Raw genomic sequence first — 27,490 nt, 5'->3', positions numbered from 1 at the left:
TGATTTAGCTCCAAGTTCCTGTAAGTCTGAGCAACTTCTTCCAACCTCCGTCAGCACTAATGTGACACGTGCCCTTGTGCTACTTCCGAGACTCCCGTACCTTGAGAAACCGAATCCAAATTTCAGCACGACTCACGTGGACTTCGTTATGGGCGTCCTTCTTCTGCGGCTCCTATGAGCCCTCTAGGAGTTCCTCGGGGTTTTGGAGGGAGCACTGATGAAAGTCACCCTACCCTGGGCATGCCACAGGACTTTGCCCTTAACAAGACCAAGACCTCTGCCCAGTGTCAGATAATCCGTCACTATAAGCTACTTGTAACCAAGCCAGATATTTATTGCTATTGATCTGCCTGGTCCCAGCGAAAGACTTTTGTTCTCCCAACCCGGGACTTTGACCTCAATTAAGTTATGAATTTCAATCCGATAGACTGCTCCACTTACCCTGCTGCTCTCCCTGACTGGATTAATTAGAATTAGCTAGGCTGGGAGTCACCCCGAGCGCCTCATGGATCATGTTATTTTAATAATAAATAAAGAGACGGCAGCAGCATACAAGGAAGGATTCTGAAAGATTGTTCATCCAAAAGCATCATTCAGAACCTGCCAATACTAATTTCTCCGAGTTTGATTACCTCATTTACTTCTTTTTATTTCTATTCATTAATTGAGTTTTATCCCCCATTACTTCAGCTCCCCAAATGTGCCCTTCCTATAAAGGAACCAGACACACACGTTGCTGTTCCAAAGTTTTATCGCTGCAGCTCATCAAAAGTAGAGTTAGCAGGAATGGAATAGTCATTAAGCATTTAATAATCTAATAGTGCTGAGAAAATATAGATATAATGGGTGGGGGGAGAGGAGAGGGACAAGGCAACCCTGTCTAGTGCCACGACGCGTGCGCTAAGGCCTCCTCACAGATAGTTACTTGGCTGGTGGACAAAACCAAGCGTCTTCAAGGAGGTAACATCCAACATTGGAGAAAACGCATATATCAATTAGGGTATTTTCTGACAGCACAATAATGCCTTTGCAATGAGACTAAACCGGGTTGAATACCGAAGAAATTTGATTGGCAAGGGGAAGTTTTTGAACTCGTGAGTCGAGGCCTGATAGCTACATTATCCTTATTACTTCTATTTCTGTATAAAAGCAATTACAATACTTGAAGATGTCGGCTTGCCCAGGACGGTACCAAAATGGATTGTCTCAGCCAGTCATGTCACAGACACACTATGGAGTTATTGACCCATAAATGAACACTTATTTGTCATGCTCATTTTAATGTTTAATTGGCTGGAACAGGAGGAACAGATTTAGACGATGGAAGTTTACCAATTTTTCAAAGGCTGGAACACAGCTTGCAGATAGCCAGGTCCTGACCTGAGAAACCACAGCAGAAAGCCTCAATGCACCTTCCACCTTCATCTAAGTTCAGGCCTTCATTTTGTAAGAAACCCTTCTTAGGGCAGGGTGATTTATCCCAGCCAAGCTGAGCCTTGTAGCAGGAGACAGAAGGCTCATTTAAACACGGGATGTCTAAGCTGGGACGGCCAACTGGTCTGTTAGGTAAACCAGAAAGTTACTGCAGTGTGGGATTTGCTGTTTTCCAGCAATGAAGCAGTCACCTTGTGAGATGCAGACGGAGAAGGGCCCCAGCCTTTGCTTCCCTCTGCAGGTGAGCACTGCTGAGCCTTCTGCTGCACCTCACCGGAGGGGTTCCTGTCTACATGAATTTCCAAAAGCCTTCCAAATGCATCCTCTCAAACGATACTGCCGTTGAACAAGAGGGAAGGTCCTTGCACTGACTGATAACTGATTACAAAGGTAAAGACTGAATAGGAATAAGAGATGAACTTGCACAATTGCTGGTGATCACTCCAAGGGATCAGTGCGAGGGCGTGGGTTGTTCAACCCCACGTAAGCGAACAGGAAAGCAGGCTGAGAGTGAAGAATCCACCTCTGCTACATCTTCCAAAACAGCACAGCAAAGCTGACTGTAAAATGCTACAAAGAGATCTCAGAGTGACAGGGTGAAAAAAACGGCAGATGGAAATCAGTGCTAATAAACGCCAAGCAATGCACACGTGGGGAAATGATCCTTAGTCTCATACACAGCAATAGGCTCTGAACTATTACCGCGGTGGAAAGAGATGAGTTGTAACGGAGCTGGCTATCCTAACACAGCTCAGTATGCAATGGTAGATAATAAACAAAAAGGAGGCATTAGAAAAAAAGGGAGGAAGTAAGAAAACATCATTATATTGCTTCATTAAGATTCACGTTGCACTTACAGCAGGGGCACGGAGAAGAGGTACTCCCATGTCTGAAAGAAACCATGGAGGAACTAGGAATGATTCAACGAGGTGCAAAATTACTGAGCCGCTTCCAAACAGGGTACAATTAAACAGATTAATTTTGAATTAAACTTCTCAGTCCGACAAAGAAGTGATCAAGAAGGCTCGGGGAGGCTGATAAAGCCAAAAGCAGGACAGAAAAGGTAACTAGGGGAACAATTCCTGTTCCTCGTTACACCAGAACGATGGGCTATTGCATGAAATGACTGTGGCACGTGCAAAGCAAATGCACAGTTCAACCACAGAGCTGCCACCGGCATAAAAGGCTGGGACCCACACAGGGACAAGAGAAAATTATCAAAGGAAAATCCAGGAGCACAAAGATAACAGCAGGGGTTTAGGAAGCCTCCAAGCCACACGCTTTGGGTAAATATATAAAAATATCTCTATGCTTACCCTGTTCTGTCCCCTATGCATTTACTCTTCCTGCTGCTAGAGACGTGATACTGAGACAGAAAGAGTCCTGTGCTGACAACTATAATCACGGATGCAGAAATGAGATATAGAGGTCGAGAGGTGGAAACCTAAATTAGCTTTGCCATTTTAAGTGCCATTTTGCCACTTATGATCCATGGAGTCAAGCAGCAGCTGTAAATTAGTAAAAATCTTATTTAAAATCTTTTAAAAAGAAAGCACAAAGCATTACTGTCCCAACATTCAAAGTGCTGGAATAAAGTCCATCTTATTTAGGAAAACTAGTAAAAGTTCTTTGCATCAAAGCCTGCAAATTCAGCATGCCCCAGTGATGTGCTCAGAATTATTATATTTTAAACAAACTGGGAGAGATAACTGACAACGGCTGAATACAAAATGCCTTTTGGGAAGTAAACCCAGACCCTCCCATATTGAAAACTCCTCAGGGAGAAGGCCAGTGGCAGGATTTAGCTCCTTCAAAACAGGGAAAACTTATTCAAGTGGCCCAGCGCAAATGCTCCAGGAACCATCTCCCCTGAGCAGAGTAGCTGGCTGCTTGGCAAAGGCTGTTCCCCTGGCACAGAGAGCGATGCCTGGGACGTAGGAAATGAAGCAAGGCTGCAGACCATTCCTGGGATGATGTATTCACCTGAAAAACCAGCTTGGCTGCCACTGGTATCCTGTTTGTGCAGCTCACCAAATACCTTAATGAGGGGCTAAAGCATTTCCAACAATGACTTCAGAAATGGCAGGTGCTTATTTCGAAGCTGACCCTGAGACCAAGGGACAATGGGGCTTGGGACCATCCCAAGTCCTTGCAGGGGGGCAATTCAAGGTAAGGTTACAGACAGTAAGGAATCACACACCCTTTTCTCCTCTGCACCAGGACATGACAGGTAACACAGTGCCACCTGCACTCATCTAAGAGCTACCTGCTGCTGGCCTGGCTCCTGGCAGCACTGGCAGACTGCAGCCACCACACTGCAAAAACCTGTGCTGGTCAGGCACGGAAACAGGCACGACGTGTCCTGATACAGAGGGTGGTCCCACTCCCTGAGCCTTCCCGAGATAAAACTACGTGCCTGGTGGCAAACTGCATTCCTCCTGCACCAGCACTGGCCACGCAGAGTGCCTCCCTCTGCACAGCAGAGCCCTCAGGACAAGGTGATGCCCGCAAGCTACGCAATCCCACAGCAATTCCCTAAAGTGTGCTGCTGTCCCTGGTCCCTCAATTTAATCCCTGCATTTTGATTACCCTGAAAGCAGCTTTGAGGGTAAAACAATGTAGACTGCCGCTAGTTTTTCAGGACAGGCTCTTGGATTTCACTTTTTCAAACGCTGGTTTTGCACGGAGAGGTTGAAAGGACTGCGTGGATCCTGAAATCACCGCTGGAATAACACAGAAGCAGGTTGGTGAGCCTGCTTTGCAGGCAGTGCTGCACGCGCGCTGCCGGAGCAAGGGTGCCAACTGCTTTGCTGCACCAGCAACGAAGCAATGATTCATATGTCTACAGGGAGCAGAAGAAACAAAGGCTGTACATGTCAAGCTGGAAGATGGGAAGAGACAATGCGAAAAAAAAAAAAATCAGCATGCACAGGCAGAAGGAAACATCTTCGTGTCCTTATGATCTGGAGTTTGTGTTGATGAGACTTGAGGTGTCTTCAGAAGCACAAACCAGGGACGAGTCCCCACATCCCCCAGCATATATTAAGAGCTGCAAACATTTTGCAAATGCTTCTGCTGAAAGGGACTTTTCTCCCAGTAGGTAAAATCAGCATCTGCTGAGTGGTGACCATTTAACATTCAACCTGCTGCCAATCTCCATTCCACAGAGAGACCCACAGGAGAGACATGGAGCGGTGCCACTTCTAATAACTGTGTGACTGGCACCATGTCAATGCTTTAATGTAGAAAGCTACCCTCTGTCACTAAGCAGATCTTTCCTTTCTTTTGGCTAATGGATTTCACACCCATTGGCAACAACATCAGGACTGAAGGGGTGTAAGCCTGCAGTCTTCTGAGATCTGCTTGGCAAAGCAGACTACAGAAATATTGAGATAGGGGCTGGGGGGGGGGGGGGTTATAGAGAAAGAAGAAAACTATTGTGGTTAATAATTCTGCTCTCATTACTCGTTGCCCTGCCTTTCATCTTTGTTTAGTTTCTTCATCCATTTGCCATTGTACTTCCTACTGCAGCAATGGTCACTTCAGCAGCACCTGCAGCAGCATTTGCTTGTGGCGAGCGTTAACGCCGCCAAACCTCTGCAGCACTCGTCAGATCCAGGAGAGGGTCCTCATGGCTTTACGAGCCAAGCTTTTAGTGTATTCAGGGGAAAATTTATACCAGGGCCATTAACAAAAAGGGCACAAAGCTCAGGTATTTTCCTTTTTAAATTTGATGAGGTTTAGAGAACGGCCATAACAGCTGAGTACTTTGATGGCTGGCACCTTACCTACAGCGGTGTTTGCTCTGATAGGTGGTGGGGGGCTGCATGGACACAGGCACGTAGTCAACAAGGAGGGGAAAGCTGTGCAGGCACAGCCTGGGACCTCTCGTTCTTCATCAAGAACTATCAAGACGCCCACACCAATTTCCTCAATGTCTCCCTACAGATACAGAAAAACATGGGCACGAAGGCGGGGAAGGATGTGTGCTGGCTGATACTGGCTTCACTTTCAAATGTCTACACTACACCTCCAACACGAGGCCCACACAGACACTGAAGTAGTTCACCTTCTTGCTGTGAAATCAGAATGAACATAGTTGAAAGGAAAAATAAAAAAATACGGGCAGTGACTTGCAGGCAAGGAGGTCTGACTTTTTCTCGCTTCTTTTTAACCTATATGCACAAAATCCTTTAAGAGTCAGGCAGGAAAACAGAAGAACTATACAAACAAAACCAAACCAACAGACCACCAATCTTGGCAATATTTGACATATCCATAATTTCTACTTCATTTTTAGCTAATGGTGGAAATTAGTCTTTGCACAGTTGATAAAAATCAACCTGTCTCTGCTGGGTTAGCCCCATGATCTGTGGCCCAGCAACTACCTCTCGTACAATTGATTTTCCTTTTTGGCAACCAATAGGCCAGTCAATAATAATGTTGTTTGAGAAGGATTGAGTCATGAGGGAGATGAACCCTCCCTGCCATTTATTATGTTTGTATTGTCTCCATTTGAAAAGGTTTTTTTTTTTCCATTGAAGACGTGACCGAAGGTATTACGACAGGACAGCCACCGCGTGTCCCGGTCTCCAGAAGCCCTCTGACTCACCAGTGTGTTAGCATGCAAATGGAGAAGATGGTAGCTGCTGTCTGCTAGACGTTTGTGGCAGGGGACTGGGAAAAAAGACAAGCCAAGGAGGCAATCACGCTCCTCTTGCTACTCTTGGAGGAAAAAATAGAAAAATAAAACCCAGCTAGCTCAAAATCACAAGCTAACAAGCACGACTTCAGACAGCTGTGCTGCCTTGTGTGAGTTAGTACAAGATGCGGATGCAACATCCACATTGGCACCAAGGAGCAACCAACTCTCACTGCACGCAGCCACAGGCACTAGATGCCTTTCGCTGAAATGACAGGTGTACACGAATGAGTAAAACAAAATCCACACATACCAGCAACAGACTTCCTAACCTGGCAGATTTCAGCTTTGGTTCTCAAGTTTCCTTCCCAAACCCTTGAGGGTCCATGGGCAACCCATGGAAAGCTTACTGACAGCAGCTCTGAAGTCTCTGTACAGTGATGTGTGCCTTTACCGAGGACGTGAAGGGTCAGCAAAAAAAACAAAACTGAAGGTCAGTTATAACTTTTTTCACCCCTGAAGTCCTATAACTATACTACAGTTTTACGTATACGAATGATTTCCATAACATCAATAAGCTGATCAATAGAACTGCACGATGGTGTGGTTTAAGTCAAAACAGAGGAATATTTGGGTACAATTTTAACTCAGCAGCTCCACCACATATTGATTCAGACATAGTCCTTAATTATCCTGTATGCCAAGTGATACGGACCCACCAGCAGCTAACAGTGTTTAAGACTCATCCACGTGGCCAGGTCGGGTTGAAGAGCTTTTTCAGAGTAAGCTGCTCTGTGATAACCATTCCAGGACAGTTACCCACACGTACTCAAAGGCATACCTTGAATGCATGGATTATTCCAGAAAACAAAATGACACAAAAATGCAAAAAAAAGTGCCTCCACAGCAAGACCAGGATGAGTCTCAAGTCTCCTGTTTTGATGTTGCAGATATGAGATACTATTTGCCATTTTCTCTCTCACTGGACAATTATTAGACCACGATGCCCTTCATCTTTCTTAAAACAGCACTAATATTCTGTAGACTTGAAGCTGCGATGCTCCCTGCACAGGACGACCACTTACACGGGGCTTTTGTGCCAGAGCACAGAATCCTCCTCAAACCATCTATTTATTTGCCTTGCTCTTGCAGCAGGAGTTGTCCAGAGTCAGAGGTGTCCAACCCTGCCCCAGGAGCACTCTTCCAGCTAGAGCACCGACACCGTACGCTTTGCCACTGCAGTGAGCTCCCCTGAAAGGTGGTCGAGCAGTACCTAACAGTCAGGAGCAGGGCTGTGCCTTCTCCTCCAGGCTGGCACTGCACCACCAGACACAACTGGGGACAAGGATTTGTCTCCGACCAGGCCAGCTTGCTGCTCCTGGCACAAGGAACACAGAGGATGTCACGGTGAGGCTGCAGGGGAGCACGAAGCTAGGGTGCAGTTCTGCATGTTCTGCATTCACTGCCTCCAGAAAGCCTCCTCTCTAAGGCCACAGCATATGCTGCAAGGAAAAGCTGTCACAACTGAAGCTTCAACAGAGGAAAAAGGTTTTCCTTTGTTGCTTGACCTTCTGCAAGGAAAACTTATTCATGTCTTCATATATTTTAAAGCTAGAAATTGATATTACAGTTATGTTGCCTGAGCTGCTTCGTAACTGCTGGGTTACGAATATGCTCCCCTTCCTTCCATGTCATTGCTCAGTTAAAAGCACACACTTCAAGCAAACAGAGCTCCAGTGGCAGGAGGCTGTTTTCAGACTGATCCCCAAGCTCCGGATATTTCCAGCAGAGCCCCAGAATACCAAACCACCACCCACTTTGAAATGGCCTCTGGCTCTGAAGATTTAGGTAATTCACTTACACAAACGCCCCTTTTCAGGGAGGAGAGAAGCCTGTTGCCTTTCTGCATCCCTTTGCCCATGGCAATCGGTTACCACTTTTCAAACGTGCCATTAGAGCTAATTATGAACAATCAGAGAACTCAATGGTTGCAGCTATTCAGGGACGTTCTTCTGAAACTGTAGCATCACCATTTAAACCAAAAAGCAGGGTGCAGGATCGTGGCAGTCCAGAAGCACATGGTGATTCCAAGACCCAAAGCTGTTTTGAACATGCCACAAGAATGAGTGGTACTGAGGTGGTAATGGAAGAGTGTAAATCTGTCAGGCCATTGGACTAATTTTTAGAAGCATACTAAAACACAGATAATTTAAAAAATAAACATTAGTCTGTAAGATCTCTCTCCTTCACTAGCTACTCCTAACCCTCACAATCCCCAAATTTAGTCTCTCTCTTACACTGCCTACATTTAGGTGCTGAGATGGGAAAGCACCCGAAGTCTCGAGCGGGTGGAAATTGCAGAGGCTGTTGGCACACCGGGCTGGGGCAGCCTGCAAAGAGAAGCTCTGCTGAGAGCACGTCGGGCTGAAATAATTGCGCCACTGATTCAAGTCACCAGAGATTCCCTTACACTTAACCCACCCTTCTTTATAGCCCTGACATTAACTGATAGAGCTTTTGGTAATGGGAAGAGCAGACACTGCAGCATATATGGCCTGTTAGGAAGCCAGAGTTTTTCCCTCTCCCCTTTTTCTTTAGGTTGCTCTTCACAAAATTCTTTCTGTTCCTTGTCTGGATATGAATTCTCACAGGAGAAAGGTCAAAATGAAAAAGAAATAAACATTGGTTCACAAAGACTTGAGATGTTATTGCAATTCATAAGTGGTTGAGAATAAAAATGTGTCTGCCTTCTCGGGGAACACACCTACGTGCAAACCAGAACCTTTATAAAAATTCTCCTTTATTACCTTGGTGGAAAAAAATCAAAGATTGATTTTCTTTTTATGGCTATTATTAACCTTTTGTTACTGGCCAAAAACAATCTGGTTGGAAAATGTGCAATACATCAGAAAAAAAAGAGAATTTAACAGAAAATTAATGTTCAGGGAAAAATAAGATGACTCTTCATTCAGCCTTTTCTTCTAAGAGTCAGCCCTTACCCCAAAGAAATGAGATAAACATCAAAAAAGTGAATTTTCAGACTGCTGCCATGGCACAGCACTCCAAACCAAACCCACTCTTGGGCTGTTGGGTTGAAGGGGACAGAGAAGTGTCTGGCTGAAGCTCTTCCCAGACGTACCTGACGTGTCACTCACTAGCTCTGCCTGGAATGTGACAGCACGCCACGCCATCAGTGCACCCCCCCATTTCTACTGGCTCCACTGCCCTCCTATGTAAGGAAAAACTCCTACAAAACCAAAAACTCCAAGGTTTAAGCATGAAAATAGGTGTCTCACCAGGTCCTCTGCAGCCGTGCTTCCTAACATTCATCCCATCTGCAATTCTGCTCAGGCAAGGGCCAGATAGACTTTTTTTAAAACAAAGATTTTGTGTGTAAGTACTAGCACAGCTGTATTTAACCTATGAACATTACAGGTCTACTGAGAAGCCTGCAGGTTGCAAGTGTGGTTAAGGTTGTACAAGTTCCCGACGTGCCTATCGCAAGGCTGTTTAAGCCACTGTTGGTAAGAGCTAGCAAATTTGTCGAGAGGTGCACGGGCAGGAGAACAAAGGCTACAAAAGCCACGCTGGTAAAGAGCAGTCAATCACAATTTGACAGAAATACGTTGAACAATTATTTCTGAGTATAATCCCACTTAGACAGGTCAGCCCTTAGTTACAACAAGCTGACAAAACTGGGAGTGCTGACTTGTGAGCGCAGGCAGCTTCGAGCTGGCTGGCCAGAAGGAACCAACCCCTTGCTAAGCTGTTGCTGAAGCAGTGCAGTTCCCAGCCTGGCGTATTAAGGGATGCCAAAATTGCTGCCAGTTTCCCTCTGACGCTTTTGGATGCTCTTCTCTGTGATTAATGGTGTGAAAGAACTTGCTGTGGAGTCTTGGAAGCATTCAGTTGTGTGCAACGTTTGGTCAGGAGGCTACGTAACACATCACTCAAGTTCAGCCTTTCATTCCTTCCTTACCTGGCTGTTAACGTCGGCAGCGTGCTGTAACAGTACTGAAACGAGCTCCTTGTGTCCTCTGTCGCACGCCCAGTGGAGCAGAGCCCTGCCCTACAACATCCAAGAGAAAATTATCAGAGCTAGCCAAAAACAGCCCAAAAAATCTAGTCATGCTATGAAGTACTGAGTACCAATAACAAACACAAAATAAAAGGTACGTAACACACTGGTGCTCCTGATCTGGACTTGAAACCCATGCCGCGGGCCCTGGCTCTGCTGCAAGAGGAGATCAGAACTGGGCAGGTGTCACCCACAGCCACCTCCCTCCCAGCTCTGTGGCGTGGGCTGCTGCATCCTTGCCTCCAACACCTCCCAAACCTCTGCAGTTTTCTTCCCATCCCCTTCCTACAAATCCCGGCTCCTGAACACTCCCTGCACGTCTCTGCCGCCCTGGGATGGGAAGTTTCGATCCTCCTGTCCATCACGGACCCCTCCACAGATCGACTGTCGTAGCTGAACTCTCAGCTGGCATCAGAGAGGGCTGCAGAGGCTGTGAACTGAAGTTCTGGGGGTGGGTTCTCATTGAGTCCAAAGCAGTAACAGCCTTTTAACAAGGAGCTCTAACATTTTCTATGAACTACTGAAGATTTTACATGCCGAAAGAGAAAGGTAGATGAAAACAGTTTAGGATGCAAGGCTTTTTTCTTTGTTTGTTAGGTACTCTTAATAATTTAAGCTTCCTGGTGTCATCAGCCCCTCCTGACTTAGTACAGCATGTGGTGCTCAGGAGAGCCCTTGGAAATCACTGTAAAAACCCAGGAACTCATCCCCCAACCCGTGACACTGCCAGATTGACCCCTGTTTTTCCCATGCCTAAACAAACCAGCCCCAGACCTTCGGAGGCGAAAGCAGTTAAATCAGCCACCGCCTGGCCATAAATCTCTCGACACAGCGGCAGTGAGCAAGGTGAGCAACTCATTCATCTGCTAACGGGAAGCGTGAGCCAAGCTTCCCAAGCCGAGTGCCAAAAACTGCAGGTGGGGCAGGAGACACCTGGGGCTGGAGCTCACCCTCCTCTTGCTGGGCATTCTCCAGGAGCAGCGGAGGCAGACCATTATTTTGAGGGAGGAAACGCGAACTCAGGCACGAGGCATTAAGCTTTTTAACACACTTTTTGACCCAGCAAGTAATTAATTTTTGTAACACATAATTTTAATGTTACACTAATTAACCTTGAATCAGAATGAATTCTCTGACAATGACTTTCCACGGAAGCACTGATGACATCCATGGGGCCATTTAATGATTGATGCTCTTGTACTCAACACCACAACCGAAGTCTAAGAGGGGGAAAGAGTAAATTTAAAAAAAAAATGGTAAACATGGAAAGATCTTCGATTTATCTTTAGCATCCCTAAGTTCTACCTGGGCTGGTAATTACTTAAGAATAAGGATTTCAGTTGGGCAAATAATAGCAACTTCTTTATGCCAGATGTTTATTTCAGAAGTGCTATCTTCAATATGCACAATAACAGTCAATACTTCCAACTGGTTGCTCCACTTTCTTTACATATGCGTATAAGAACAATACCAAAATTACATAATTGCATTTTTTGTGCAGTTGTAGGGCAAAATAAAGCCATTTCTATCCTTTCCATGAAACTCAGGTTACAGTTTTGTGGCTATAATATGCTGTTTTACATTTGTCTCCAGACAAACAGAATCTTAGGCCCAGTCAGCATGGGTTTATGAAAGGTAGGTCCTGCTTGACGAACCTAATCTCCTTCTATGACCAGGTGACGTGCCTGGTGGATGAGGGGAAGGCTGTGGATGTGATCTACCTTGACTTCAGTAAAGCTTTTGACACCGTTTCCCACAACATTCTCCTCAAGAAACTGGCTGCTCGGGGCTTGGACTGGCGTACGCTTCATTGGGTTAAAAACTGGCTGGATGGCCGGGCCCAAAGAGTTGTGGTGAATGGAGTCAAATCCAGTTGGAGGCCGGTTACTAGTGGAGTCCCCCAGGGCTCAGTGCTGGGGCCGGCCCTCTTTAATATCTTTATCGATGACCTGGACGAGGGGATCGAGTGCACCCTCAGTAAGTTTGCAGATGACACCAAGTTAGGTGCGTGTGTCGATCTGCTCGAGGGCAGGAAGGCTCTGCAGGAGGATCTGGATAGGCTGGACCGATGGGCTGAGGTCAACTGTATGAAGTTCAACAAGGCCAAGTGCCGGGTCCTGCACCTGGGGCGCAACAACCCCAAGCAGCGCTACAGGCTGGGAGATGAGTGGTTGGAAAGCTGCCTGGCCGAGAAGGACCTGGGAGTATTGGTTGATAGTCGGCTGAATATGAGCCAGCAGTGTGCTCAGGTGGCCAAGAAGGCCAACAGCATCCTGGCCTGTATAAGAAGCAGCGTGGCCAGCAGGTCTAGGGAGGTGATTGTGCCCCTGTACTCGGCTCTGGTGAGGCCGCACCTCGAGTACTGTGTTCAGTTTTGGGCCCCTCGCTACAAGAAGGACATGGAGGTGCTCGAGAGAGTCCAGAGAAGTGCAACGAAGCTGGTGAGGGGTCTGGAGAACAAGTCTTACGAGGAGCGGCTGAGGGAACTGGGGTTGTTTAGCCTGGAGAAGAGGAGGCTCAGGGGAGACCTCATCGCTCTCTATAGGTACCTTAAAGGAGGCTGTAGAGAGGTGGGGGTTGGTCTGTTCTCCCACGTGCCTGGTGGCAGGACGAGGGGGAATGGGCTAAAGTTGCGCCAGGGGAGGTTTAGGTTGGATATTAGGAAGAACTTGTTTACGGAAAGGGTTGTTAGGCATTGGAATGGGCTGCCCAGGGAGGTGGTTGAGTCACCATCCCTGGAGGTCTTTAAAAGACGTTTAGATGTAGTCCTTAGTGATATGGTTTAGTGGAGGTCTTGTTAGTGTTAGGACAGAGGTTGGACTAGATGATCTTGGAGGTCTCTTCCAACCTAGACGATTCTGTGATTCTGTGATTCTGTGATTATTCCATTTTATTGCTTCTGAGTTTGGCTGAGACCAACGAAGGAAGACCAACAACTCAGGAGGAACTGGGCTGCCGATTCTGTGAACTCGGCGATTTTGCAGCAGGGTGCAACTGGTCCCTTCCTACCACACTGGACAGCTGCTTCTGCTGCAAACATTGCCTTGTGAACACGACGAGAAACCGAGGCCCGATCATCTACAGTCATTAAAAATCTCCTTGTGCTATTTGCAGGAGTATGGATTTCAAGTCTTGGGCCAATTCCACTTTGGATAATTACACTCTGCTTACCTATATATTTTCTCTGCAATTCTAAATGGGTACAATATTTTCCAATTAGTGCCTTAAATGGCTCTGCATTGTAATCGTGCGCTATTAAGCAGCTGACACGTTCCAGCCCAGAAGTGGCTGAACCCTTGCAATGTGTTATCTCCTGAACACCGGGTGCTGGGGACTTCGGAGACCTCCTCTGCAAGAGCACACCATTTGATATGGAAGTAGCAATACCTGCAGAGCAATATCCACTTCCTTATGATATAACAAAAATTGCTGCCAAGAAACTTGTATTTAAAACAAGAAGATATTCACCACTGTTTGCATAGAATGGAGCATATTAAAATATTCAGGAGTTCTAGCTAAAGGTAGTTAAGACAGCTGTACAGCTACAAAGTCGACTTGTTTCCCATGTCTTCTTAACAAGAAAAAAGCCTCAGAGGTGAGCCAAACTTCAGCCGGATGTACGATCTCAGCTCGTTGTGCAGCACGGCTATCACCTATCCACAGCGCGAAATTCTTTAGCCTGCACAGCTGTTGCTTGCTATCAACATGTGTCTGCGTGGTTAAATGACAGGGCAGAAATGTGAAAAGCCACAGACTGAGCTTTCCCAAAGCACTTCCCATATGACTATTTCATTAGGCAGTGAAAGGCTCAGACCGACACGAATAATTTTGCAGGGGAAAGCACTGCAGTGGCGAGGTCTTGCCCAAACGCAGTCAAACATCAAGGTGCTCGCTCCCTGCAGCTCAAACACACAACAGTTGTTGCAGAAGTGACATGAAAGGATGCATTTTCCCCTGCCTCTTAAATATTTAATAATAATAATAATAAAAAAGCATAAAAATAGCCCCAGTGCACTAACCCTGCCTCTTAAATCTTCTGTGCTTTGCCTGGACAACCACTGCCAGCTTGGCCAGCTCCCGCAGCAGTTTCTCTCAGCCAGCAGCATATGAATTTTGCTCAGCTCCAAGTCACAGGGTGTTCACAAACAAAGCACAGGACAGGGATTTGTCTCGGATACACCGAGCCTCGGCAGACGAGCGGATGGGAATGATTTTCATATCAATTAGCCTGCGCAGAGAAAGAGGAGAACAAAGCCAAACCCAGCGGATACACCATGATATCAGGGTGTCCTTCTAGGTACCATGTTTGCAGCTGTAATTGTTGCATACCACTGGCAGCTGATCCAACCTGGAGCTAGTATTTATTTCTGGTAATTAAGGAGAGACACACGTAATGGCTGCATCCCCTTCCTGCGACTGGGGAGGTGGTGAACGGGAGGGCAGCGGTTGCAAAAATCCAGGTGAAATTCAGCTTTGATTTGGAAGTCAAGCACTCTCAGAGCTGGGAAACGTTCAGGGAAATTCTTCCTTAGCATGCCTGCAGCCCAGAAACATGATGCTGCTTCGAACCCATTTCCACCTGCCCTCACCTTGGCAAGCTGGCAGCAGCTTGGCACTCGCTGTCTCAACGGCATGGGAACTGGGGACCAAATGAGCGTCATCCAGACACCTTTTATCATTAAGCTCTGGCAAGGGCTTAAATGCTGCACACAGGTAACATGTTTGTTTATTGGGATTTCTCCAACAATTATAAAAAAACCTCTCTCCACAGCCTCCATGGCCCTTGGCACAAATTACAAAAGCAGCTCATCTACGCTTCTGGACAACTTCTGGTTAGTTAATAGTTGAAGAAATATTTTTCCCATAAAGGCAGCAAACAATCCCTGCTCCCGCAACGTGCCCGAAGCGCTGTGGTAACCCCACAGCCACAGTCCATTTCTTCTTTCATTAATCCTGTTGACACACACATGAGGAACTGGTTGTTTTAGTCTGTGTGACTTCTTCTAAGTGAGTGCAAGCTATCCTGTTGAACTCTGGGCAATTTAGATAGAGTAAATGGAGGCTTGTACATGATTACTGTCATTAGATTCTTTGTCTAATTCTAAACTGAAGTTTATTATATCCAAACTGTTAGCAGGTATGCAGGCTTCAGTCCTCTACATGAAGGTTTTTATTCATTTTTTTAATCTAGGGAAGTAGACAGCTTATGCATCCCAAGTTGCCAAGCCCGTCTCTGTTTAAAGCCTCCAGACTTCTCTTGCCCCTTCTGAAATCCTTTTGCTTCTGAGTAGGCTTGTCCCCATTTTACATTTTTCTTCTCATTTTCTCCTTTTGCTAACTTATTTCAGGCTCGCACCAAATTAGAGAGGATGCGATTAGATACAGGACAAATGCGTCACTTGGAGATAAAACCTAAGCACCTGACAACCTCGGCCGAGTCATCACCCACGAGGAAAGGCTGTGCCTGGCGTCTTTGCCGTTAGCACGAGAGTGGTTGGTGCTTTGGCAGGTTTTGCTCCATAACAAGTTAACTCTTTGTACATATCCCTGCTGCCATTTTAAATTTATACGTGCTTAAATCAAAAGACCGACAGCGTCAGTTATGTTCTGAGGGCTATAAGAAGCATCTTCTGGGTACGGCAGGATATATTTATGCAGTAACACTAAAACAGTTAATGAAAATGACAAGATTATGCTTGCATACACTTCACTCTACCAAAGGCTTGCTCTGGGTTATCTCCATCCTAAAATGGGTTCTAAAACTTCGATCAACCTGCACGATATTGGAAAATCAGCTGCACTCCAGATTCTGAAGAATACATTTGGATACCGAACAACACTGGTAATGGTTTCAGCTCCCTAAAACAACTGAAATAAATATTTCTTTCAGATCTTCCTTTTTGATACTCTAATTTATTTATTTACCAGTGAGAATCGAGCCTCAGGAAGCCAGCACTTGCCAAAAAAAAAAAAGAAAAAAAAGAGGCTCCTACTTCTCTGTGCCAAGCATTTGCTGGGGTAAGCAAAAATAAGTGAGGCTGTGAGAATTTCACCTGTCGGGAGATTTTGCACCAGTGAGAACCTTTCCATCAACCTTTCACAGGTTGCAGAGGTGTCATAGGTTTGCTGAAGCAGCTCCCTGCTCTGCAAGAGTCACAGGCAAATACCTGTGAGTTCTGAAACAGGCCCCCTCATACATCGGACTCGTTGGTAACTCTCAAAGAGGACATCACCTTACAGTTTTCAGATCTGGCTCTGAATGTTTACACTGAGAGCACACAAATATTTCAGCTATCTCTCACAATTTAAAAAACAAAACAAATGATTTCTTTGGCTGAAAACAAGCACGTTTGCTGTTTGAATGCAAAGGAAGGTAACAGCTTCTGAATCTTCCTAATTACGAATGAGCATCCCGTCAATGGAAACAAAGTGTGATGCTATTATTTGCACTTATTGCAAGTGCGTGATCTCAAAAGTGAGCTTTTATCAATGAAAGGACTCTAGCCATGTTCTGAGCTTCTGCCCTGGGTGCTCACTGCTGTAGCCTGTGGTCAGCAGAAGGAGCTCAGTAACGGCGCTGTTGCAGCGACCGTGTGGCACATGGCAGTTTCAGTTCATTGAATTTACGATGTGAAATTCCAAGCCTGATCGTGAACACCCTCCCTCTCCTCTGAAAATTAATTCACACGAATTCCTGATTAATAATAAAAGGCCCTGCCATCAGCATTCAGAGCCCCAGCCGGGGCTGTCATGGCTCAGAGGGCAGAAATCTGCTTAGAGCTACAGGAGAACCCAACTGAATTTGTGGCGTCTCAGTCTATGAATGTGTAAGCACTTCATCTGTTCACCGCGGCACAATGTGCTGTAGAGCAGTGGGCAAAAGTAGCTGTACATACTATTGACCGAGAGCAGGGCTAGGTGGCAGTATGCAAGCACTGAACCCAGCGCGATGAAGCTGGTTCTGCTCCACATCCTGAGGGCTGAACTGTCTGCTTCAGGTGTTTACTTTTACCAAAAAAAAGGATCGACACAATTCACATTTTAGACGCTTGTCTTTTTCTTGGGGTTTCTGGCAATAGCTGTATTAGCTCCCTGTGGGGAAATGGTGTTTTGATTCAGATAAGGAAAAAAAAAAAAGACTGGATGATGCCTCCAAAAAGGGAGGTATGCAAGGGGTCTTACTCTGCAAGTTGCAGCTGGTGTTGCTGGCAATAACATAGGAAGTTTCTGATGTGCTACAGCATCAGAGGGCATCCACTACCAGAAATCCAGTGGAAAGCTACCATTTTCAAACAGATTACACTCATCTCAGTGACCAAGTGTTGGAGTACCTTATAACATTTCTAACTAAGGGGTTTTGAAAAGGCCTAACACTGAGTTAATAAGCAAAACAAAGATTTTTTTTTTAAATCTTTTTTATCCATACCTCCTCATCTGCAACGTTTACGTCCACTTTTTTTGATCGAATGGCTTTGGTTACATAGTCAATGTTGTTTTCTCTGCAGTAGTCAAAAATGTTCTTGTCCTCTTCCCTATTCAGGAAACAAAAGCAAGAGAAGCACTGTGTTACTGCACAGCACAAAGCCACGTGCACATCATACGCCCTAACTTTGCCACAGACATTTCAATAGCATCACTGGAGTGGAACAGACTCCTGGTACGGTGCATGAAGAACAACATGTTTTTTTCCAGGTAAGAGACAGAAGATCCTGCTTCCTAGAAAACAAAGGTTCTTTTAAACAATACTGTGCCAGGGCAGAAGACTTGCTCCTGTGAGCTGGCACAAGTCTATAAAGTCAGCCAACACAAACCACATTCAGTCCTGGTATAAATCTCTGCAATCCCACAGAAGATAAAAGGCTAAACCTTCATTCTCCGTGCTACACAAACAAGCTCGTAACAACAGCTGATTTTGGTCAGACCAAAGGACCTTCCAATACCATGTTGACAGAGGCCCCTAACAGAGGCTTGGAGAAAAGAGCAGAAGGAACAGGACAAGTGCAAAGCAATCTGTCCCCTGGTTAGATCCTCCCAGCTTATGAAACTCAGTGGCTTAAGGATTTCTGTAGCTAGAGGCTGCGCACAGGTGAGGGTATTTCTCAGCCTTTTCCAGGTCCTTTTTCAAATTCGTTTCTGCTCTTTAACCTATTCATGCTCTTGGCCTCACTAAAGGAAAGCCCTACAACTTAGTGTTCTGCATGTGAAGGGGTGAACAATGAACTAACACTTTCTTTTGGTGGTTTTAAAAACAGATGCCTTATATTATTGGGTACTCTTTGATAATTGTGCTTTATTCACCTTCTTCATACTGTCTGCAGACCTCTCATTTTGTAGTCACCGTCTCTCCTATCAACCCATCCTGTTGTCTCTTCGGACAGAAGCTCCATGCTTCCTCTGATATCCCCTTTCATCCTCATCTTCAGTCTCCCTCCTTCTACTACATCCTTTCTGAGACGGGTTGATCCGACCTGTGTGCCCTATTAGGCAAGTGCAGATTTGTACAGCAGGGTAAAAAGGTTCCTGCATTTGCTTTTTTAATTGCCATGGAGTGCTGTAGCTCCAGCGACTCACACAAAGCTCTTGCACGTTTTAAGAATCCGTAAGAGGTCTTAACTTCATGAGAAATTGCTTGCTTGGCTGGCAAGAGAAGTTTTAGTAAATCTGAAGACAGAATATTGCTTTTAGATCTAGCAGAGGCTGTTGCTGCAACTGCAACACCTGTGACATCCCAACTTGTTGCTCTTGCTGCCAGCAGCAGGCATTGGGGAACGGGTGCTGGCCCCTCACATGCTCCAGCCTGCTGCTCTTGGACACGAGCACGGCCAAGCTCTGTCTTAACACCACCACTGCAAAAAGGATCGCAACAGGGTCACTTGCAGGATGGTAAATAAATGAAAACAACCACAGCCTCAGAGGCAATGCCTTGCAAGAACGGGAGCTTGCTGGGGCAGCCCAGACCCAGCAGGGAGGTCACCGTGCTCTGAGCCTTGCAGGCAGCAGAGAACATGTCTGCAGTGCAATGGGGCAGCTCGAGGGAAACAGCTCTCCTGGTGCTAAAAGGTAAAGGCACTCCTCCCGTTTATCTGCACTCAAACCTTGCAGGCTGACGTGAGTCACAGCAAAAGTAAAATCAGAACTTTATTTGCATTACTGAGTAATTGCTAACAGAGAAAAAGTGATGCTCTTCCATTTGCAACCCCAGCAAAAATAAAAAAATGCTGCTGCCAACAAGGCCACGTCCCTCCTCACATCAGGACAGACAGGGCTCCGTGGTGTAACTCTGACTTTCAGTCTTGTACTGCTACTTATCTAGCTTTGCCAGTTACACTCTGTTCTTCAGACTTAAAGCATTTTTCCTGAGTGCCAGTAAAAGTCTGGGAATAAAATAAAATAATAATTAAAAAATAATTAAAAAATAATAAAATAAAATAAAATAAAAAAATAAAATAAAAAAATAAAATAAAATAAAAATAGTGCTCATCTTTAGCTCCAGCAGCAGAAATACCAGTACTTCCCCTTAGGAAGCCATTTGCCCCAATCTCTCCCACCTTTCTCCTTCAGGAGCACCGCCCTGCACATCACCCCTGCTCTTTGCACTCACTGCAGTCCTCCTGAGCTGTGCCTTTCCAGCAAGGAGCTGTGGGCTGGACAAGGTCTCACACTTCCCATATAAGCACAGAGGCATTACAGACGTCTTCCAGTTTCTTAACTGGTCTCTGAAGAGCTCCTTTGGCAGAGGCCCTGGCTGTACCCTGCACCAGCTCCTGGGGAACAAATCGCCGCATGCTTTAGAGGCGATTGCTTTGAATTCTGGGGAAAAAAAGAATCTCATGGTGGGATGAGGAAAAGGCAAACGCTTATGTTGCTCAAGATGGGGTCTGACAGATTCGTGATGGAGGTTATGAGGCATGCCTGCGCCTACTAACAAGGGCTGATTTGATGTGCCGGGAGGTCCCTCCGGTCCTACCTTGTTAGCCCAACCTCTCAAACGTGCCCTCGGCTGCTGAAAGCAGCCTTTTGGGTAAGGCTGCCATTCAGACAAGACGGAACAATGTGCTTCGAACAGCTTCTCCCTCATTGTACAGACACACACCATTTATTACAGATGATTCTCTCCTCCGTACCATCAAAGTGGAATCCGGTCTCTCCTTCCTAAGGAAGTCCACAACCATCCTCAGCTACTCCTGGATGAATTTGTGTCACAACCCCGAGCTCAGGCTGCACCCTCCGTCCCTGGCAATGACACCAGCCCTGCTGGACCTTGCGTGGCAGAGCCAAAGGTACCAGCGGAGAAGGCAAAAAGCAGCTACGAAGCAACTGCTTGCAGTCCGTGCTGGAGTCAAACTGGGCAATCGTCCTACCACTGCCTCCAGACAAACGTCTGTGGTCTTCTCCCGAGGATACCGGTACTGTCTGGAGGGAGAATAAACGGACGCAGCTATTTGGGTATGATTTAGCTTTTCTGGAATAGCCGCCTCTGTGAATGCTCTGTATCTTCTCCTTCCAAAAAGCCACTTTTCTTTCAGAACAGGCTCCACAATGGAATTATTCCAGGATAGCAATTTGCCCACATGAAGATAACGTTTGGGGAAATTTCATCTTTCTACAGTGCATTTATTTGTCAAGGTTTAAACCATTCTCCTGCTGCCCCCCACTTAAAAATAAAATAAAATAAAAAATATATATATATCATATAGACTCTCAATCCATTCTACAAATCAAAGAAGTGAGCTTTTTGACAAATAGATTTGAGGGAAGTCCATGCAGCCCTAACAAAGACATTTTATCTGCAAACAAAATAGTCCCATGAAGTGCTTCAGGCATTCAAATTAATTTGGTCTTGCCACGTACCAAAACCAGGAAGGTAAATGGACAGAAAAGCTCACTAAAGGAGTTTCAACTGAATTCCCGCACCCGTTTTTTTGAGGGGCACCGGACAAATAAGAAACATTGCTTAAAAATACTTGCAGCTGAGTTTTTTCCCTTTGTTTCATGTCTGTGTGTAGGAGTACACACAAAACAACCCCTCCACCAGAGCAGTTACAAGAAAGCAAAGTGATGCACTGCTTTCAGACCGGTGCCTAGCAGGTATTTGCACTCTGCCTGTAAAACTGGTAAGAGTCAGCAGCAAGGCCTAGAAACCAAACCAGCCTACAACTCCAGGCAGAATCACATCAGAGATACAATCATAAGTCACACTGCAATGGTGTTGTCTGAGCAATGTTACAGGGGAAAAATCCTAGCACTCCTAGCAGTAAAAAAAAAATAATCTAATTTAGGGGAGAAACACACCTTCAATAGGAAAGACCATGAAACTCAAACTAATGGCAACGTACACAAATATTTACAATGGTAGCTAAGAGGAAGACTGAGATGCAATTTCGTTTCTGTGTTAGACTGTGTGGCATACACGCCCCGACCCTTTTTATTGACGGACGAGTCTTCAAATCTGCGACCACCTGAGGCTTTGTAAAAGCAGGGAATGTGTTTGCATCTGCTTGAGGATGGCCAGAAGGGTGTCTGTCTCTTCACCTCTCTTGCCACCATGTTGTACCCCCAAAGCTATTTTCTTCTGCTCTCCTGCCTCCCCAGAGAGAGATGCTAACCCTGATTCAAAATCCACCCGAACTGTATCTGTTGGCTGCAGGCAACGCATGGGCAGCTTCTTCCATCCTTGAACGAGTGGATGTGGTGAGCTTAAACCACGCCATCTCCTCTTCCCAAGCTCAGGAGGCTTCAAGAGTCTTCCTCGTAAGCTGTGCAAAACACACGGGTGTTGAGCTGATGGTTTTTAAACAGCCCGTAGAAGAGATCTGCTGTTGCCTAGCCAGGCTTCACTTCCTCCTTATCGTAGTGTTGTAAATGTAGTCGCTTTCGAAACAGAGAGCACCCCGAGGCCAGTCCCATTCCCTTCCACCCCTCATGGGCTACCTCCGGCACAAGGCTGGGGGCAGAGGGCTGCGATCTGGTGCTACTCTGGGCCTCCTCTCCCCCTTTGTGGGGTCGGCCAGTGCTGCACCCCATGGGACCCTCTGTGGGGCCGGCACCTTGCCCGGGACGGCCCCGGGTGCCACAAACAGGTGGCATTGGCCGTGGGCTTGGCATGGTGCTGCCGAGCCGGTGGGAGCTCCCCGGAGTAGAGCAGGCAGCGCGCAGGGAGCCGAGAGGCACTCGCAACGCTCGCTGTTTGTGTCGAGGCCCCCGGCCCCCAAGGGACCCATTTTCACATAATCTATAATTATCTCTTCGCTTTAATCGCCTCGTCACTTCTGAGGCTCTCCTGGGCACAGGAAGAGGAAAAGCTCATTAACTGAACCTTTTCTCCTCTCTCCAGCCACCCATAGCTTTTAATTGCTTGGTGTTGTTATTATCTATCAGTGCAACTGGGATCATTTTCATAAGAAAGGGTGGTGGGAGGGGGGGAGGCAGGAGCGGGTCCCTGAGGTATGCACCGCAGACAAACCTTTGCTTTCTCAATTATTTATGCCAGCTGAGGTTTTACAAGCTGAATAAATCCATAACTCAAGTTTATTTTGAACCGGCGGGCTGTCCCCGGGGAAGCGTTGCCCACTTGCCTGCACACTTGTGCGCCGTCCCCCGAGAGGGGCCGGGACACACAAGACGTGTGCCATCCCACTCCCCAACCCTCACGGGAGGCCGAGCAGCGTCACCGGTGAGGGGGAGGCCACAAAAAGCCCACACGGGAGCTGCCATGGAAGGATGCGGCCTCCCAATGGGAGCGAGGCCTAGGCAAAGCCGCCTCGCTGCCCAACAAAGCAAAGCGCCCAAGGGTGACCGCTCGGGGGACGCCGTAAACTCCGGGCCAGCTTGGCAAGCGTCTTGGAGGATCCATTTCTAAATAACACCAACCTTAGAGCACCGGCACCTCAGCTGGCTGGACCTGCAGGTGTTTTGTTTCTGAGAAATGCCTCTTGAATGCAACGATGGGCTGCTCGGGCAGAGCTCTTCCGCGGGGATTTCATGGACCAGCATCGGCACGAGCAGTGCGAGGCATGGTGCCGACCCCATCCCTCTGTCCCCCGCCAGCCGGGGATGCCGGCCCCGTCCCAACGCAAACGCTGCCATCGTGCTCTCGTTCTCGGAGGGAAGGAACAAAAACCTCGACCACGCTCCGGGCTCTTCCCAAAAGCCGTCACGCCGTCGCGAAGCAGCATCTTTACAAACGGATGCTGGAAGCGGCTCTTTAAAATTCAGCAGCCTTTGTGCCTGACCACACGCAGCGACCTCTGGTATTTTCTGCCAAAACAGTTCATTTGTCTCGCAGAACAACTAATCAATTCCAGAGCCCATCAATCATGGGGGCTCGCGCGAGCCGGCCGGCAGCGGGGCCAGATGGCGGCTGCGTTAGCAGGATTAATACAATTCTGATAGATTACACGGCATCAGGCGGGCTCCCAGACCCGGGGGGGACGGGCAAACCCCAGGCTGGGGGAGACAGAGGGGTGCTCGCCACCCACTTGCCAAAACGCACGTGCTCACTCACCTGCGGCTCCTAAACGTGCCTCCTGGCCGACATGGGGTGCTCTTCGCTCCCAAGCACTGCGGGAAAGCATTGAGGTTTTAAATTTTTATTAGCAAAAGGGCTTCTTTCTTCCTTCGGGATGGTAAAAGCGTGAAACTCAGCTCAGCGAGGCCTCGGTGTTTCCACGCCGGGGTGCTGGGGCTGAGCGCCGGAGGGCTCCCACACGGAGGGAAGCAGCCGTTTGGCAGCAGGGTTTTGTGTTCACAGTCTGCCAAGTGAATGCTTTCGTTTGCTGGAAACATTTGTAAACTGCCTTTTTTTTGGTCTTAAAAAATATATTTAAAAATAACTTTAAAGTTGAATTTCCAATTCCGCGGTATTTCTGGCATCTCGCTCAGTCCATGTCTCAGATTTACACCGGTGACACGCCGGTCAGCCTCACCTCACTGTTTATTTCCTAGGTCTGTGAAACGATAATTACAGTTATTTGATCACGGAAGCGCTCAACTACTGCTGCTTTTGTTCTGGTGTTAAAAGCAGACATAAAGCTGTATGCAACACTAAAAAACAAACAAAACGCCACTGTCCCCAGCTCCGCTGGGCTGAGCGGTCTGAAGTCCCCAATAATTTCCCAGTCCTTCCTTTAAGGGAACCTCCATGTTCCCCCACCAGCACGCTTTATTTTTATGGAATGCCCAAAGCCAGATAAGTGATTTACAGAGGAACACAAAGGCAGAGCACTATGCTAATACGTTGTGCAACTGCTCCCCATTAGTCACTGGGGGTACTTCAGCTCTTTATTGCCAGGGTTTATTAATGACTCCTAATTGATGACCAGTGCCCAGCACCCCAAAGTAAATAACTGCTACGCCTCATTAGCTCAAGAGACCTTCTCCTGATTTGAGGATTGATCTATGAACACACAAATTGCACCGATTTAACTGAATCTCTGTCTAAATTGATTTAATTAGATCAGTATAACCTGTTTCTACGGATGCTCTTGAATTTATTTGGAACCTTCACAGCGTAGTTATGTGAGCCAGGCTGATCATTTTGCTATCTTGTTCTCAAAGTAGAAACATTTGAGATAATTAGTGATTAGGCAAAATCGGCGCTTGTACCAACCCGGTTCTTCCAATTTCTGATCGACCTGACTTTATGGCAGGGTATGGCAGCTCCACCTTGTCCAGCATTTACAGATTCGCACCCTAAAAGCCAAGCACTTCATTCCACAAAATAAATGCGAGCATTATGTAATTTCAGACACTCGGTTTAAAAGCAGTAGCATTGCTGCTTTGTTTGGTAAATGACTGCTGACAGTAAATTCGTGGTTTACACTACATTTAAAACAAGATCTCTCATCTCCCTATTAACCTACTCCGAGCTGCTGCTATGTAATCATTTGTTAAACTGTTCAAAAGCTTCTGGTAAGAATAAATTACGTGGATCTGCTTAGGTGAACCTTTAAAACTCTGCACTTGCATTCTTATTCTTGAGTATCTGCTGGTGCACGGCGAGGTGGTGAAGATGCTGGGCTCCAGATAAATTAGACAGCCTTTCTCTGCCTTTGCATCAGCTGAATCCTAAAGGGCACACGGCAGGCTGTATTTGGCTCGGTGCTGCCTGCTAAGAGATTCATTGCTTTCAGCAGTCTGTCAGAACCCAAGGCTGATGAGGACTCGAGTTTTAGTTTTCAGTACACAAAATAAGATTTTTGCTCGTTCTGGGCTTTCTTAAAGTGGTAACTGGGAAATATTTATCCCATCAACAGCTCAGGGAAACAGAGACTAAAGTGGATTGATTTATATTCCACTTTTTGCAGGCTTGTTGTAAAGGTTCAGTAAGGCTCACCATTGACAACTGAGTCCACAAACAGCCTGCAAAGTTTCTTCTCAGATCTCAGGCTACAAACTAGCACCCACTGTCAGCATGGGACTTACTGCTAATTACCAACATGCAGATTTTTGCTGGCTCAAGGCATTAAGTTTTCTTTCTCCTTCTGCTCCCTCCACCCCCAGCTGCCCAGAACATGCTACAACCCTCCATCAATTAACCTTCAGTACTCCCTGTTGAATACGCATTACCTACATGCAGCAGCCTGTGAAATCCCAAGCTACAAAGAAGTTCCCATTTTTTGGTGCAACACTTGAAAATCCTCTCCCTGCATAATGCCATACGTAATTTCAAACTTGGGAGCGATCAGCTGAACACCTGAATCCACTGACAAGAGCCGGAGTCTATCTATAGGTACGGGAATCCCTAGAACCAAAATACAGAAAACTCAACAGACCAAGAAAAGTCACCCTTCTTCTCAGGTGAGGTGGTATTAACAAACCAAATCAATTCTATGCTCTAAATAAATTTGGATACCAGATTAAATGTCCAGAGCCATCCTTCTCAGGCTCATTTACTTTCAGATTTTGTACCAGTGCAATTTTGTGGGTGAGACATAACGATGGCACTCGCTCGCTTCCCATCTTACAGTTGAGGCTGCTGATGCCTACTAGCCAAGCACTGCTAATGGGCCACATGAGTTTCTGTTCTGCGAGCAGCGTGAAGAGACTTCTTGTAACTCCCTTTCAGTAGAATCTCACTCTACCAGCTGTGTCAGTGAATACATCCATCCACAGCTGAAGTTTGTAAGGATTACAGCTATGCTGTACGAGACCACAGCCATCAGGGCACTGATCCCCATACAGTACACTACATTCCGCATGGTATGTTTGAAAAGAAGTATTTGGAGCTGCAGTCATCTTCAAGTCCTCCATGAGCCATGTTCTCATATAAATAAAAACAAAAATATGAAGAGAAGATTTAGACCAGTTAAGCTAACTGGGACAAAACCTGGTTTCCAGTATATTGGGCTGTATTTCATGATCAGGAAGGGCCACAGGCAATACCTGGGATAGCCATGAGTCTGAAAGGACTGCAGGAATAAGCATTTCATTTCATTTCAACACTGTGCAGCACTGATATGTTCAACTCCTGAAGGAACAGCTCAAACAGAATCCAAACCACAAGGTCAAACTATGCCATCAAGGACGTTAGCCGAGACCCCCGCTGACAGAGCAGGGAAGAAAAAGGAGCTTGTGGCTAGCAGAAGTGCTATTCCTCAAGCAGTTTGTTAAACCAACGTCATACTTGTCCAGCTCTGGTCAAGGTCCAAGGGCAAGTTAAGGACATGTTGGCTCTCCAAGCCAGGTTGGAAAGGCTACTCCTGGCCAACTGTTCCCTCTCGCCATGCAGCACACTGCAATGCCCACTACTGCCGCCGTGTTTGCTTACTCAGGACATCTACCCGAGCTCCTTGCAAAAGGTTTGGAGCCACTGGCTCAAGATTTATTTTTTATGAGTTTGCGACAAGTCAAAGAAATGCTGCGTTAGAGTTTTAACACTTTGGGAAAATTCCCAGCCAGCCTGGGAGGGTGTGTGTAGAGAAAACAGTGTTTATTTTCTCATTTCCTGGGACTGAAATGATGCAAGACATACAATAAAACAAATGGGATCACAAACACATAAATGGGTAACTGCAACGTGACAGCAAACACTGCTCAAACATTTAGTCTTCTCTGACTGTACATTTTAACTAAAAAATGATGCCATATTCTCAAAGATTCTCCAGGCAATCATTTGTGTATTGGAGTTAATATTACTCCCGTGATTAGTAGTTTAGTAGTTTGAAACAGGAAAAAAACACCAACAGCTGTCCTTATTAAGTAGCTAATGTCACTTGCTACTTGCACCTTGACAGTTTTTAAATAGCAGCCATTCTACTTCAGTAAATGCGTTTCTGCTATGCTAGCTGCAGAAGCTAGAAAAGAATTAATTTGATATAGGGTGCGAACTCTCCCCA

At 46.3% G+C, this 27,490-nt stretch overlaps 1 protein-coding gene across 3 annotated transcripts in view; it reads right to left on the bottom strand.

The window, feature by feature from the left end:
• Window positions 1-27,490, bottom strand: part of ACBD6 (acyl-CoA binding domain containing 6) — an 81,942-nt gene that overhangs the window by 28,814 nt on the left and 25,638 nt on the right. For all 3 annotated transcript variants that reach the window (XM_035537831.2, XM_035537833.2, XM_035537832.2), the window contains 2 exons: window positions 17,581-17,686; window positions 10,056-10,145 (listed from right to left, as the gene is read on the bottom strand). In XM_035537831.2, the coding sequence (XP_035393724.1) occupies window positions 10,056-10,145; window positions 17,581-17,686 (196 nt within the window). The remainder of the gene's footprint in view (window positions 1-10,055; window positions 10,146-17,580; window positions 17,687-27,490) is intronic.

The sequence above is a fragment of the Cygnus atratus genome, chromosome 8, assembly GCF_013377495.2.
Source record: "Cygnus atratus isolate AKBS03 ecotype Queensland, Australia chromosome 8, CAtr_DNAZoo_HiC_assembly, whole genome shotgun sequence".
Taxonomy (NCBI): Eukaryota; Metazoa; Chordata; class Aves; order Anseriformes; family Anatidae; genus Cygnus; species Cygnus atratus.
This window is presented reverse-complemented; position numbering and strand designations above follow the sequence as displayed.